We start from the raw sequence: 13,545 nt of genomic DNA on the forward strand, positions 1-13,545 counted from the left end.
TTCTGAAATTGTTTTTCTTTGAAATTTTTCGTGAGTTCTTTCGCTATGGCGGAGGCTGCGCTTGTTGATAGCGTGAATAGGAAGCCGAGTTCGAGGCAGGTGCCTGACGATTCGCCTCCTAAACGTAGCTCGAGGAGAGAGAAGGGCGCAGGAAAATCCGCGTCTGTTTCTTCTGATTCAACTTCTGTTAAATCTCCCGTGTTAGCAGACGTCAGTTTAACTTCCGGTCAGGCTTGTTTACGTTCTGGCAAGAGTGGCGGTTCGCGCAAAAGAACTTCTTCTTCTGCTTCTGCTTCTGCTTCAACTTCAGATGGCTGCCCTGGGTTAGCGCCAGCTGAAGTTGCGTCTTTATTGTTGACTTTGAGCGCTCAAGTTTCGACACTTGCGTCGGAATTATCTTCCACTAGGGAGGAATTACGTGCGCTCCCGTCGGGTGTTTCTGATGTTCTCTCCTTAGCACAGGTACGGCAGTCTCCTGCAGTTCCGGCTTCGACTTCCGCTTTGCCTTCGGCGACTGTGACTCGGGCGGATGTCCATGCTTCGCAGGATGGGAGTACCAAGTTGGTGTCTCTCCTTTGTGGGACACCAGTTCAAGGTATGTCTACACCGCTTGCCGGTGTGCGAGCTCAGGGGGCTCTCTCTGGCGTTGGTAGTCGTGAGAGTTCCCACGAGCAGCGAAAGGACGAACGCCTCCGTACGTCTCTTTATGAGAATATCGGGGACCGTTTTAGTCCTCTTCCGCCCGGGGGGCAGGAAGTGGTCGGTTCTGCCGACGATAAACTGTCTGATGTTCTGCCTCCTGGCTCCGAGCTTGATCTCGAGTCGGAGTGTAGGGCGGAAGACGGGGATGCCTCAGTGGTAGAGGATTCCCAACTGAATTTGCCCGTGAAGCTGTCAGCCGCAGTGGCGCTGGCGGCGGAAACGGCGTTCAGATACTTTCCGGAAGGGGTGGTGAAGGACAAGGCTCAGCTTCACCCACCTCGTTCTGCTTTTGACGATTTCCGGAGTGCTCAGGAGCAACGGCCTCGCTACCGCTTCCGGGAATCGTCAACTATTGCCTATGAAATGGCTAACGTCTTGTGTGGTAAACGCAAACCGGCGGTGCCGTTGTTGGTTCAGCACGGCGAGGCCCCGGAAGACGTTGTCTCTTGGCTGGCTCAGCCTGGGGCTCGGGCTGCTTCCGGTGTTCCGAAGTTCAAGCTCACCCCTTATCCTGTGAATCTGATTGACTCTTTTGCTCTGCCGTCAGGGGCACTTCCGGTGACGCCGGAACTTGCTGCTTTGAGAGAGGACGGGTACAATAGGGATAGAGTTGTCCCATGTACTGACGGTTCTCTCACAGCTGTGGAGGAAGTTGGAAGGTCTTTGCTGGAGCTCACGTCCGTGTCGGAGTCTCTGCAAAGGTCTTTATCCAGATCGATTGCCACATCTCTTGATCCTTTTGAATTTCGGTTTGATGCGTCGCCGACAGATGTTTCAACACTGCTGGCTACTCTGGGCAAGGTGACTAGAGAACAGGTTACTTTGTCTGCCCGGCTGTATACTCACGCGGTGCTTTCAAGGAGATCAGCCTTCTTGACGGGGTCCAGATTTCGGGACACCGCGACTGTGGAGAGGCTGAAGGTCTCCCCTTTTGCTGAGGGGTCTCTCTTAGGGCAGGCGTCTTTCGATGCACTCCAGAAAGAGACGCAGGACGCGCGGGATGTAGCGATCGCGCGTTTGGCTTCACAGGGCTTCCAGAAGCCTCAGGGCAAGTCTCAGACTCAGGCGTTTTCTTCTGCTAAGCCTCAGACGTCTTCGTCAGGTGGTGGGAAGGCCCAGAAGCAGTCATTCTCCTCCAGGGGTAGGGGGCGTGGAGCTCCTTACCCTAAGAGGGGTCAGTCTTTCGGGGGTTCCAGGGGGTCGGGGCGTAAGCCTCACCCCCAATGAAACTTCCCCGAACAACACATCCCGGTGGCCCCCGCACTAGTTGTAGCGGGCGGCCCGTCCAGGGCCCTTTCTTCCTGGCTGCAACTGGTGGCCAGCAAGTGGGTCACGGGGATAGTGTGTTCGGGGTTCCGGCTTCTCTGGTCAGGGCAGAAGGCTCCCCTGGTCAGGATAATCCCTCCCTGCAGGGCGCCAAAGGATTTGGTGGCACGGAACGCGGTCCAGGAGGAGGTCTCGGCTCTGCTGCTCAAGGGAGCTATAGAGGAGGTCTTGGACGCGCGGTCCCCGGGGTTTTACGGCAGACTTTTTGTAGTGCCGAAAGCCTCGGGGGCGTGGAGGCCGGTGTTAGATCTTTCTCCTTTGAACAAGTTTCTGAGAGTAATCAAGTTTACCATGGAAACTCCAACTTCGGTTCGGGAGGCCTTACGGCCGGGAGATTGGGCAACGTCGATCGATCTTACAGACGCTTACTTTCACGTCCTCATACATGTCGCGGACAGGAAGTGGCTTCGCTTCCCTTGGGGCGGCAAAGCTTACCAGTTCAGGGCTCTGCCGTTCGGCCTGTCTTTAGCTCCGTGGATTTTCACGATTGTGGTCAGGCAGCTTTGCGCTCTTGTGAGACAGGAAGGCATCCGTCTCAGAGCATACCTGGACGATTGGTTAATCCTTCACCAGAACAGGGGGCTTTGCGAGGCTCATACGCACAGGGTGCTGAGCCGGGCGGCACAGCTGGGTTTCTCTGTCAACCTGACAAAATCCGAGTTGGAACCATCCCAGACGTTTACTTACCTGGGCATGGAATTCGACACGCTTCGGTGGTCTGTCCGTCCGTCTCAAAGGCGGATCGACAAGCTTCAGGGTCTGATTCGGTCTCTCTACGGAGAGAATCACGCCAGTGCAAGGGTTCTGACTTCGGTTCTGGGTCAGATGGAATCCATGGCTTCCCTCATTCCGTTGGGCAGGGTTCACAAGAGGCCTTTTCAGGCCTCCCTGCAGTCAAGGTGGGATCAGATATCCCAGGACTGGAGTGCTCCGATCACACTGGGAACTTGGTTTCAGCAGACCACAGGTGTTTGGCTTCTTCCGGATTTGTTCCGGGGTGTTCCCATTGTTCGTCCACCGCCGGAGAGAGAGTTGTTTACGGACGCATCTCTGACGGGGTGGGGTGCTCATCTGGACGAGCACATGGTTTCGGGAGTTTGGGATTGCTCTCAGGCCTCCCTACATATCAATGTACTGGAGTTGGAGGCCGTTTCCCTGGCGCTTCTAGCGTTCAAGCCTTTCCTGGAGGGCAGTCATGTACGTCTTCACACCGACAACATGTCTGTGGCGTCGTATGTGAACAAGCAAGGGGGGACTCGGTCTCACAGTCTTTCCGACATTGCATGTCGCATTCTCAAGTGGTGTCACGCCCAGCACATTCTGTTGTCAGCAGTGTACTTGAAGGGCAGTCTGAACGTCCTTGCAGACACTTTGAGCAGAGGGGACAGGATTGTTCATTCAGAGTGGACTCTCACACACCAGTCTTTGCAGCGGCTTTGGTCGCAGATCGACAAGCCCAAGATAGATCTCTTTGCGACGAGGTTTTCGGCGAGACTGCCTCTCTTTGTGTCCCCCTTCCCGGATCCTCTGGCCTGGAAGGTGAATGCTCTGGAAGTGGATTGGTCAGATCTTCCGGCGTATGCCTTCCCTCCGTTCTGCCTCTTAGGCAAAGTCCTCAGGAAAGTGGACTTGGAGAAACCAGCGCTGGTTCTGGTCGCTCCTCTGTGGCCAAGCCAGCACTGGTTTCCCGACCTACTGCGTCTAGCAGTTCGGCCCCCAATCCCTCTCGCCCTGAAAAGAGGAGATCTCGTGCAGCCTCGGTCAGGCGTTCAGCACGAGAACCCACAGATCCTGGCCCTTCACGCGTGGATTCTGTCCGAAGCGCTTTGCGTAGGGCAGGGGCCTCTTCCCCTACTCTGAGATTCGTTGGACATGCGCATAGAAAATCGACTTCTTCGGTTTACTCATCGCACTGGGCCTCTTGGTCTAGGTGGTGCGCGCTTAACGGGGTTAAACCTCTTTCTCCTAGGTCTATTCATGTAGCCAACCATCTGTCTTGGTTGGCTGATCAGGGGGCTTCTCCCTCTTCTATTAGGGTCCGGAGGTCGGCGATCTCTTCGACCCTCGCGCAATTAGGCCACAAAATTTCGCTCGGAGGGGTTATCGCTAGTGTTATTAAGGGGGCTGCCCTTTTAGCAGCTCGTTCAAAATCGCTTCTCCCTGCATGGGATTTGTTCCTGGTCTTACGTTTCTTAGCCTCGGATGAGTTCGAGCCTCTTTTGTCAGCCACTTTGGCCGATTTGACGCGTAAGACTGTGTTTTTAACGCTTCTCTCTACTTCTAGGAGAGGTAGTGAGGTGCATTCTTTGTCGGGTTTAGACAAGGACATTGCGTTCGAGAAGGATGGTTCCATTTCTCTCAAATTTGTTCCCGGCTTTCTCGCGAAAAACCAGAAACCTGGCCAGCTTTCTCCAATCTTGCGCATTCCACCCTTGAGCAAGATTTTGGCTCCTGGAGATCCCGATATTGCAAATTGTCCTGTGAGAGCTCTCCGATGTCACCTGTCTCGAACTCGGCCTGTTAGGTCAGAAAGTCAAAAGCTTCTTTTCATATCTTTAAACACGGCTAGGTGTAAGGATATAGCGAAGGTGACTCTGGCCAAATGGATCTCCACTCTGATCAAACGAGCATATGCCTGGTGGCTAGTGCAGTCGGGTGATGCTAGGGCAGTGTTGCCTCTCACCGCGGCTAGAACCCATGAGGCGAGAGCCTGGGCATCCTCATTGGCAGTTCTTCGGTCCGGCAAGCTAGCCGAGGTACTGGAAGCTGCGTATTGGCGCTCTGAGGACGTTTTCGTCAACTTTTACCTCAGAGACGTCGCTTCTGTCAGACAGGATGGAAGCTCCGCGCTGCCTGCCATGGTAGCGGCGGGACAGGTCCTGCGTGCCTAGTTTTGGTAAGTACCCACCACCTATAGTAGCAATCTGCTATATGTGAGTTGGGTAATAATATGTAATTTAATCCAAAATTTTAATAATAAATTTTCATTTAATTAATATACTTACCCAACTCACATCGTTTAAACCCTCCCGCCTCCCCGCTGTGGTGGTATTGGGTTCTAAAAAAGTAGTGAGTTGGGCTTCGTTCGAATGATACAAATGGCGGCGTATGCGCACGCATACGGATGTTGGACCGGACATCGGTCTGATATTATGGGATGGATCACTCTTTTTTAGGGTGGTCTCCCTTGTTACCAAGGGGAACGCGTACAGCGTTACCAGCACTGAACTAGAGTTAATTGCTATATGTGAGTTGGGTAAGTATATTAATTAAATGAAAATTTATTATTAAAATTTTGGATATACATGCGTGCATGTCTTTGGCTATCTTTCTTCAGTGGGTTTTTTCCACAGCTTATGACCAAACGTTGTGACTATAATCTTGTTGTGTTGACAGGCCCACTACAGTCACTGGTCCCAGCGACCACCTCCACACCGCCAGACCACAGTAGCATGGTGGCCTCTGCCCTTCTCTCCCTGGCCACCTCAGAGTCCGCCTGGTCAGATGCCCCATCCTTGACACGCTCCACCCCCGTCCCCCCGCCCACAAGCACCATGGCTCCTCCCTCCGGCCTGGTAGCTCCACCCCCCACCAGCTCGAATATGCAGACCCCCATGATGTCACAGCTGCTTGAGAGGGAGGACGGACAGGAGCCCCCGCCCCTCCTACCCCCTCAGAGGTACAGCCGGGCTCCCTGGATGCCTCCCGCTATGGGAGGGCAGAGGTGAGGGTTGGATTGATTTGAAGTCGGTTACAGTGTAACAACCCCCTTATTTTAGATTGTTTACCTTGAAGTTTTATTTAAGATCTGGCCTTTGTGGTTGACAACATCTGTAAAGTTAACCTCCTTTTAAGATTCCCTCCCTTTTAAACCCTGTTTTTTCTCAGAATGTTTGCAGTCTGAAAGGGGGTACTCCGATGTATGGTTCAGTTGTTGTTGAGAGTTTAGTGTCTTTGTATTTAGCAGCTGAAATTCCTCACAAGTAAGAGGTGGCTCCGACTACTTGGCACCACCAATTCTTTCAGTATGCTTTCCATAATCTCTAGCTTTACTTGAAAATTCCATGGTCTTAGAGTGATGGAGAATGACATGAAGTTATGTCTTTTGTGTTTTGTTTCTGTTGTGTTTAAACCTTTCACACTGTGTGCTGCAGGTGGTACTCGGCGCCGGGAGAACCCCTGTCCCCTTTCACTCAGGTGACGCCCACATCCACCCAGGAAGGCCCACCCCCGCAGATGATGCAGTTCCCCCATACCATGCCTGTGCCACAGCAGACAACTCCAGCGCCGCAACAGCCTCAGCCGCAGCAGGCCATGGACACTTCCGGCGCCGGAAATCTGGGCTCCACCCCTGCCTTCAGTTCCGCCCCGCCCATCCTGAATTTGCAGGAGTTTCTCTCTGGTCTGGCGCCGTCAACGGAGTCCGGGCCGTTTGGGTTCTCGTTCGGAGGGCCGAACCCTCTAGGTGGGGGTGCCACGATTGATGACCCGTTCGCTGGCATACCGGGCATCGCTGGGTTCAGGGCACGTGAAGCCTCGTTTGAAACTTCGATTGCCTCAGAAAATATGCCTTGTGAGTTGGAAATTCCTGTGTGTGTCTCTTCTCTCTTTCCCCTGTCTCCCTCTTTTGATTTATGTCTGTCTCCCCCCTTCTCTCTCTCTCTCCCTCTCCCTCTCCCTCTCTCTCTCTCTCTCTCTCTCTCTCTCTTTCCCTCTCTCTCCCTCTCTCTCTCTCTCTCTCTCTCCCCCTCTCTCTCTCTCTCTCTCTCTCTTTCTTCCCCAGTGCTTCATAGAAAGAGTATTTTGTTGGATGAAAATATTTTTTGTTTGAGTTGCTTTGTGTGTGGGTGTGTGCGTGTGGGTGAACTGCTTACTGCTGAGTAAAAATGTTTTGTTCTGGATATTGTTTTCCTTGCTTTTTGGTTATCTGTTTGAATATCAACCAAGGAGTAGTATTTCTACAATTATTTGACAGAAATCCTTGAAATGATTAGCTGTCTCACGTCTCTTGTTTTAATTATTACAGATTTTATTGTAGCTAATTTGTGACTTTCTGTTCCACAGCTGCACGCTCAGAGGGTCTGTCAATCGCTCCAGAACCTACTCCTGCATTCTCTGGCATGGAACTATCCAGTATTGTCATCCCCCACAGCTCAGGGTATGTAGCATTCACCTGTTAACTATTCCATGTTTGTTGATGGAGCTTAGCTAAATACACAGGTCTTTGGTAGAAATATTGACAATTGTGCGCTGGATGTATGTGTTTGCCTATTTTAGAGTGACAGGTTTTGACCAATTCAGCAAACCACTGGGAATTTTTTATTTCAGCTGCTAAGCCCCGATTCTGTCTCAAAAAAGTAGCAGGTTTATGTACCGTATTTGACGGATTACAAGACGCACCGTTTTATAAGCCGCACCCCTGACATTTAACAAAAAAATTGGGACGAGCCACGTATAGGCCGCGTCACTATATTAGCCTCCGTCGAAAAAAATATAATCAGATCGTGTTAATCAATCAAAACAACCAGGCAAACGAAAGTACGGTATTTGGCGAAATCGGCTCCGAGAATAAACAAGTGAAACAAAGAAGAAAAGTGAAAAAGTTTGAAGAAAAATATCACACACACAATTTGTAACCAACACACACATGTAGTCCCGCCCGGAATAAGCTTTTTAGGGATGATTTACGACTTTTGCGCACATTTCGAGCAGACGAAAACACAACATGGCGGCTCTCGCTCCTCCAACTATCGCGAGACACAAAAAAACTAAATCTCGCGCGCGCGAGATCCTGATACATCCGGTGTTTCTCTGTACGCTATCTTGTCACGACGACTTGTTGACAAACGAAGATTCGCGAAAGAAAGAGAAAAGCGCCGAGTATTGAATAGAGAGCTAATAAAGTACCAGTAATCGCTAATCGAGCGAAATGAAAATCCGCGGCGACTTCCATTAGGTGAATGCTGTTCAAGTTTAGGTAACGTTTTAGCCGCATCTTTTTATAAGACGCAATGCGTTTTTTTGTTTTTTTAAAGTCGCGGCTTGTAGTCCGTCAAATACGGTATGTTTTGTGTTATCAAACCTTTTTGGTGTTTTCACATTGTTATTGCAGCAATAGATTTTAGAAATTGGACAGAAACTGTGAATGGGTTTTGGAATGCATCCCCTCTCTCAACATGCATAGACGCATGGAGGGAAAAAAACGGTTTTTGACTCTCATGCGAAGCAAAAGTGAGTCTATGTACTCACCCGAGTCGTCCATCCGGCCGTCCGGAAAAATTTAACGTTGGATATTTCTTGGACACTATTCACTTCAGTCTATCAGTACCAAATTTGGCAAGATGGTGTATGATGACAAGGCCTCAAAAAAAATACATAGCATCTTGACCTTGCTTCAAGGTCAAGGTCGCAGGGGCCATAAATGTCTAAAAAAACAGCTATTTTTCACATTTTTCCCATTTTCTCTGAAGTTTTTGAGATTGAATACCTCACCTATATATGATATATAGGGCAAAGTAAGCCCCATCTTTTGATACCAGTTTGGTTTACCTTGCTTCAAGGTCAAGGTCACAGGAGCTCTTCAAAGTTGGATTGTATACATATTTTGAAGTGACCTTGACCCTGAACTATGGAAGATAACTGTTTCAAACTTAAAAATTATGTGGGGCACATGTTATGCTTTCATCATGAGACACATTTGATCACATATGATTAAGGTCAAGGTCACTTTGACCCTTATGAAATGTGACCAAAATAAGGTAGTGAACCACTAAAAGTGACCATATCTCATGGTAGAAAGAGCCAATAAGCACCATTGTACTTCCTATGTCTTGAATTAACAGCTTTGTGTTGCATGACCTTGGATGACCTTGACCTTGGTTGGGTCAAGGTCACATGTATTTTGGTAGGAAAAATGTGTAAAGCAGTTCTTAGTGTATGATGTCATTGCTAGGTTTAGTTATTTGACCTTGACCTAGGGTCAAGGTCATGTAAAGGTCAAGGTCAAGCATGTGAGTCGTATGGGCATTGCCCTTCTTGTTTATGTTTCTGTTGTTTACGTATCCACAGTGCCCCGGCCCCCACCCCCAGCAGTAGTATCAGCAGCACGGACCCTTCCCCCACCACAGCCACTGCCACTCTCACAACAGCAACGACGGCAACAACATCAGCAACCACGACCACTGCCACAAGCATTTCTGCAACAGCTCCCACTCAGGCAGGCACCTCTGCTGGCGGTCCACCTTCTATGTTTGGTCAGTATGCATGGTTTGCTTTGTTTGTCACGTTTGATGGTGTGTGCTATTGTTGGCATACTCAAGACATAGCCATGTGGAAGGGAAGTTCATTCTGAAAGAAGAGTGAAAATGTTGAGCTTCTTTCAGTGTGCTGACGAAGCTCTCACAATGTGCTAAATCTCCATATTGCCTGTGTTTGTTTGGTTATCCTGAGTGTAACAGTGCATGAGTACAAGGGGCACATTGTTTTTAACAAAAGGAATTTTCAAGGTCATGGTGTAGAACAGAGGATGTCAAGTAAAAATTAAAACATAGTTTGTAGATAGATTTGACTAATTAGTCACAACAGCTCAAAATGTAACCTGAAAGTGTGCTCTGCGACTTGTCTCCATTTTTTTTTTACAAACACTGTCATATTAATATATAAGAAGCATGCGTCATAGTCTTGGAAGTTAGCAGTCAATACTGACTCGCATCATTTTAACAGGGGACTTGCCAGAAGGAGTGGACCCATCTTTCCTGGCGGCGTTACCTGAAAACATCCGGCAAGAGGTGATCGCAGACCAGCTGCGACTGCAGAGGCTACAGCAACGAGCGCAGCAACAGCAGCAACAGTCTGCAGAAACGCCAGGTGTCATGGAAGTCAACCCCGAGTTCCTGGCAGCCCTGCCACCAAACATTCAGGAGGAGGTAAGGAGAAGCTCAGAGTATTGAGCAGTTATAAGTTAGGGATTTGAATCTTAGGCCATTTGGCAGATTTCAACCAGTGAGGGCCTGTGTTTTGTCTCCCCAAATGCCAAAAACCCTTGTCTCTCTCGCTCCAGTGAGGGCCTGTGTTTTGCCTCCCCAAATGCCAAAAACCCTTGTCTCTCTCGCTCTCTGAAAGTTATGCCCAGAATGTACCAGAGTCCATAGATTTGCTTATACTTTTTTTTAAGTTCCCAGAAGGCATGCCCTGGGATCCCCTGCTCATCAAGTGTTTTATTATTCTTGCAGAATGTGTGTTGCTTGGCACTGTATTCTCACACATTGTAAACAAAGAGAATACAGTGGAACCCCCCCCTTTAAAGACCTCCACAAATCTGGGAAAAGCGGGTCTTAAAAAGGAGGGAGACTTAAAATAGGGGTAGTGTTACTGAGGTTATGAACAGAAAGTCTGAAAAAACAAGGTCTTACAAAGGATAGAATTGGGGGTTCCACTGTTTTACAAATGATGTTGAAAGTTACTTAAACACTATCCGGGATGTTCCCCCGGACAAGATTTTTAACTTTTTAAAAGAGATCAAGATTTTTTACAAGATTTAAAGTACCAGAAGTGAAAATTATTAATTTTTAGAACCTTCTTTTACAGTGATAGATTTGAATGTAAATAGTCTGAAACGTAGAACTTGCCATATGAAGGGAAAAGAAAATAACTGCATCGGTCTCGAATAGCAGCTAGCATCTGCTGAAGAGACATTAAACCCCAAAAACCAACCAACCAACTTAAACACTAACCTCGGAATAACCTGAACTGAACTCGGGATATAACTCCCATTCCAGGTGCTAGCACAGCAGAGAGTGGAGCAAGCTAGGATCCAGGCTCAGCAGCAAACCAGCCAGGGCATCGACGTGGATCCTGCCGGATTCTTTGCCACACTTCCCCCTCCCTTGCGACAGCAGGTGCTCAGTGATCTAGATGATTCCCTGATCTCGGTTCTGCCAGCTGATGTGGCGGCGGAAGCTCGAGAACTGAGGCAAGAGTTGGAAGATCGACATCGCCGTGTCATGCAGGAGAGGCTCTTCGCTCAGGGTGGTGCTGCTTCTCTCTCGGCCATCCTCAGAAATCCAGGTCAGTTAGAAGTCCTCTTCTTGTTTCTGTCTGATTTGTTCTTGAATAAAAGTAAATGTTGAATCGTGAGTTCTGTATTTCACCCACATACATGCAACTTCCATACTGTGGCTTTCTCTTTTTTTATATTTAGTCAAGTTTTGTTTTCCCTTCAGAGTGTGTGTTTGAAGTTTCAAGACATTCTCAGAAATCCTGAGTTACACATCTCTCAGAGTAGAACATTGTATCTATGACACATACGGTCCACATTTGACTCATGCCTTCATTCAATGCTGCAGGTCTGTACGGACGTCTAGGCACAAGGTACGCCATCCGAGCCACAGGTGTTCCCACCATGCCCCGCTCTCGATGGACCTTCGGCCTGAGCAATCAGAGCCGCGGAGCAGGCACTAGCGGAGGTCTGCCCATCGCCCGACTGCGAGGACGTCACTTGCTAGACCATGAGGCCTTGACCTGTCTTCTGGTGCTGCTGTTCATGGACGAGCCCAAACTCAACACAACGAGACTGTTCCGTGTCCTGCGAAACTTGTGTTACCACGGCCCCACCAGGACCTGGATACTGCGCGCTCTGCTCTCAATCCTGCAGAGAACGGCTGAGTGTCACCCTGAGATGGACGAGCAGGTGGCCGCTGCTAGTGGCTCAGCCAAGCCCTCTCACTGTGCGGGTGAGAAAGGCGGCAAGGGACGTAAAGCACAGCAACAGCAGCAGTCGGTGTTCGCCATCCCGCTAGACTCTGGCTCCCCCGGAACGGGTTGGTCCCGTGGCGATGCCGCTCGCAGTCCCGGATCATGGCTTTCCATCAGTCTGGAGGCAGCGCTGGGTTGCCGTGCCAACGTCTTTCAGGTGCAGCGGGTGTCTGGCGGCAAGAAGTCGGCCACGTCCGTGCCTCAGGCAAGCAGTGTGAGCATCCACCCGCAAGCATCTCCGGTTGTGTGTCGCCACGTGTTGGACACTCTCATCTCCCTGGCCAAAATCTTCCCCAACCACTTCCTGCCCGGCCCCAAAGTCAAGGAGGTGCCTTCCTGCGAGGTCAAAGATGACAAAGACAATGAACAGGGCTTGGCAGCCACTCCGGTGGCAGCTGGAGTCGGGGCCAGACCCAAGTCCCAAGTGGCGTCCAGTGGAGCGACCAGCCCTCGCTTGGCCCGTTCGGACAAGTCAGCATCAGCCTCGTCCACCCCTGACCTCAGCCGGCAGGAGTCCGACTTCTGGTCACTGCTGCTGAAGCTGGACGGGGCCACGCTGGGGCGCAAGGGCAAAGGTGTGCAGAGAACTCACAGCAGTATGTCCAGCGTGTCCACAGAGTCCGAGGCCTTTGGCAGCGACTACAGATCGTGCGCTCTGGGCCAGCTTATGTCCATGCTGAGTCACCCTGTGGTGCGCCGAAGTCAGCTACTGACGGACCGTCTGCTAAGGCTGCTGGGTCTCATTTCTGTTGGACTTCAGGAAGGAGGGACAGCCACTCTTTCAGCCAGCTCCGCTAGTACCCCTACTGCCACAACAGCGACTACAACCACAGCAGCAGCAGCAGCTTCAACCACCCAGGCTACTGTGATGGTATCGTCGGCTAACGGGTCGGCTTCCCCGGCGGTGTCTACGCCTGTTGTTGCCTCAGCTGCTGCCCAGTCCACGACCCCTACATCTGGGACACCTGCTGCTCCTGAGACCAAACCCCTGGAAGGTCAGTTCACCCTGTTGACCTGCACCATAGGCTTTACTTTTCATTCCATCCACGAAAGTACCATCATTTTGGCCTACAAGGCGCATCTATTTTACTCTATACTGACCCCTGCGCTTTTTCCACCGCTAGCCCTTTTTCAGTTACTGACATGTTTTGTTTCAAAAATTAAGTTGGCCTCAAATGCTCTGTTGGCTGTAAAAAAAAAACCACCGTAACATGTTTTGCAAATTTATTGCAACTGGGCAGCGCAAAAGGTGTTCTTTGAAGTAAAACATAATATCCTGGTTGTCAGAATCTGAAATAAAAAAATAAAATTTTGCTTGTAAATCTTCTACCAGATGAGCAAAAATGTACACAGACTGGTATGAAAATGTGTCATCCTCAGGGTAGATTACTTTCTCCCTGCATGTAGGTTTTCTCCGTATTGCATACTTTTACAATGATAAGGAAAGAGACACATTCATTTCATATTGAAGCCAAGTCAGTGTTTTGATGTGATGGGAGTCAGTGCTGTGCAATTTTCATTTGACAGCAGGGCCTCATCAAAAGTACTTTTTTAAGAGATAATTTTAGCGAGCACAGTCGAACCTGCCCTGGCGACCACCTCAGTAATGACCTCCTGCTCACAACAACCGCCCCAAAGGATCCCTGACAATTTTGTTGTGTTCAACATAATTCACATTTTCATAGCGACCACGTGTCTACAGCAACCACTTTTGATTGGTCCCTTGGGTGGTCATTGAAGACAAGTTCCACTGTGTTGATAATA

The 13,545-nt window shown here is 49.8% G+C and overlaps 1 protein-coding gene across 4 annotated transcripts in view; it reads left to right on the top strand.

Annotated features, from left to right (window-relative positions):
• Nucleotides 1-13,545, top strand: part of LOC138964398 (E3 ubiquitin-protein ligase HUWE1-like) — a 177,788-nt gene that overhangs the window by 152,662 nt on the left and 11,581 nt on the right. For all 4 annotated transcript variants that reach the window (XM_070336336.1, XM_070336339.1, XM_070336338.1 and 1 more), the window contains 7 exons: nucleotides 5,425-5,752; nucleotides 6,183-6,601; nucleotides 7,093-7,186; nucleotides 9,097-9,281; nucleotides 9,751-9,953; nucleotides 10,806-11,094; nucleotides 11,373-12,776. In XM_070336336.1, the coding sequence (XP_070192437.1) occupies nucleotides 5,425-5,752; nucleotides 6,183-6,601; nucleotides 7,093-7,186; nucleotides 9,097-9,281; nucleotides 9,751-9,953; nucleotides 10,806-11,094; nucleotides 11,373-12,776 (2,922 nt within the window). The remainder of the gene's footprint in view (nucleotides 1-5,424; nucleotides 5,753-6,182; nucleotides 6,602-7,092; nucleotides 7,187-9,096; nucleotides 9,282-9,750; nucleotides 9,954-10,805; nucleotides 11,095-11,372; nucleotides 12,777-13,545) is intronic.

The sequence above is a fragment of the Littorina saxatilis genome, linkage group LG4 (assembly GCF_037325665.1).
Source record: "Littorina saxatilis isolate snail1 linkage group LG4, US_GU_Lsax_2.0, whole genome shotgun sequence".
In the NCBI taxonomy this organism is placed as follows: Eukaryota; Metazoa; Mollusca; class Gastropoda; order Littorinimorpha; family Littorinidae; genus Littorina; species Littorina saxatilis.